This window comes from Penaeus monodon, chromosome 19 (genome assembly GCF_015228065.2).
Source record: "Penaeus monodon isolate SGIC_2016 chromosome 19, NSTDA_Pmon_1, whole genome shotgun sequence".
NCBI classification, from domain to species: Eukaryota; Metazoa; Arthropoda; class Malacostraca; order Decapoda; family Penaeidae; genus Penaeus; species Penaeus monodon.
This window is the reverse complement of record NC_051404.1, coordinates 19,149,162-19,149,622: the sequence shown is the minus strand read 5'-3', so window position 1 is coordinate 19,149,622 and position 461 is coordinate 19,149,162. Positions and strand designations below refer to the sequence as shown.

At 38.2% G+C, this 461-nt stretch overlaps 1 protein-coding gene across 1 annotated transcript in view; it reads right to left on the bottom strand.

The window, feature by feature from the left end:
* The window catches only part of LOC119585110 (orphan steroid hormone receptor 2-like), a gene marked incomplete at its 5' end in the record, with an annotated part of 37,005 nt that overhangs the window by 3,974 nt on the left and 32,570 nt on the right, over positions 1–461 (bottom strand). The window contains 1 exon segment of the mRNA XM_037933738.1: positions 41–198. Coding sequence (XP_037789666.1) covers positions 41–198 — 158 coding nt within the window.

Below are 461 nucleotides of genomic sequence, written 5' to 3'. Positions count from 1 at the left end.
ACATCTGAAAATACATATTCTACATTCATCTCTTTGGTACCTGGGGCTGAAGTGCTCTGAGTGGAGGTAACTTTAGCAGAAGTCTGGAGAATCTCTCGGGTGTATCTGGGTATGTGTCTTCCACATGATGCCTTAGCTCCTGAGCTGCCCTTTCTTGTAGTCGTTCTATCTGGTTCCTCTTGCTTCCCTGGATATTTTCTGAAGGAAAAGAAGGAGTGTGAGTATTGGTTATGCAAAGAAGAAGAAGGAGGAGGAGATACTGAGGATGAGGGGCTGAGCTAATATAGTAACTGCCTAATATGAAAAGTACATTTTGAGAGTAGTTAATATTACATATTTCTTTTTCCAATATGCTCAATTCAGTTACAAAACCTTTAGAAATAAAAAATAACAAAGGTTTATTACACATACTAATAAACATTAGCAGTACAGTGAATTGTCTACTCCAGTTTCTACATGGC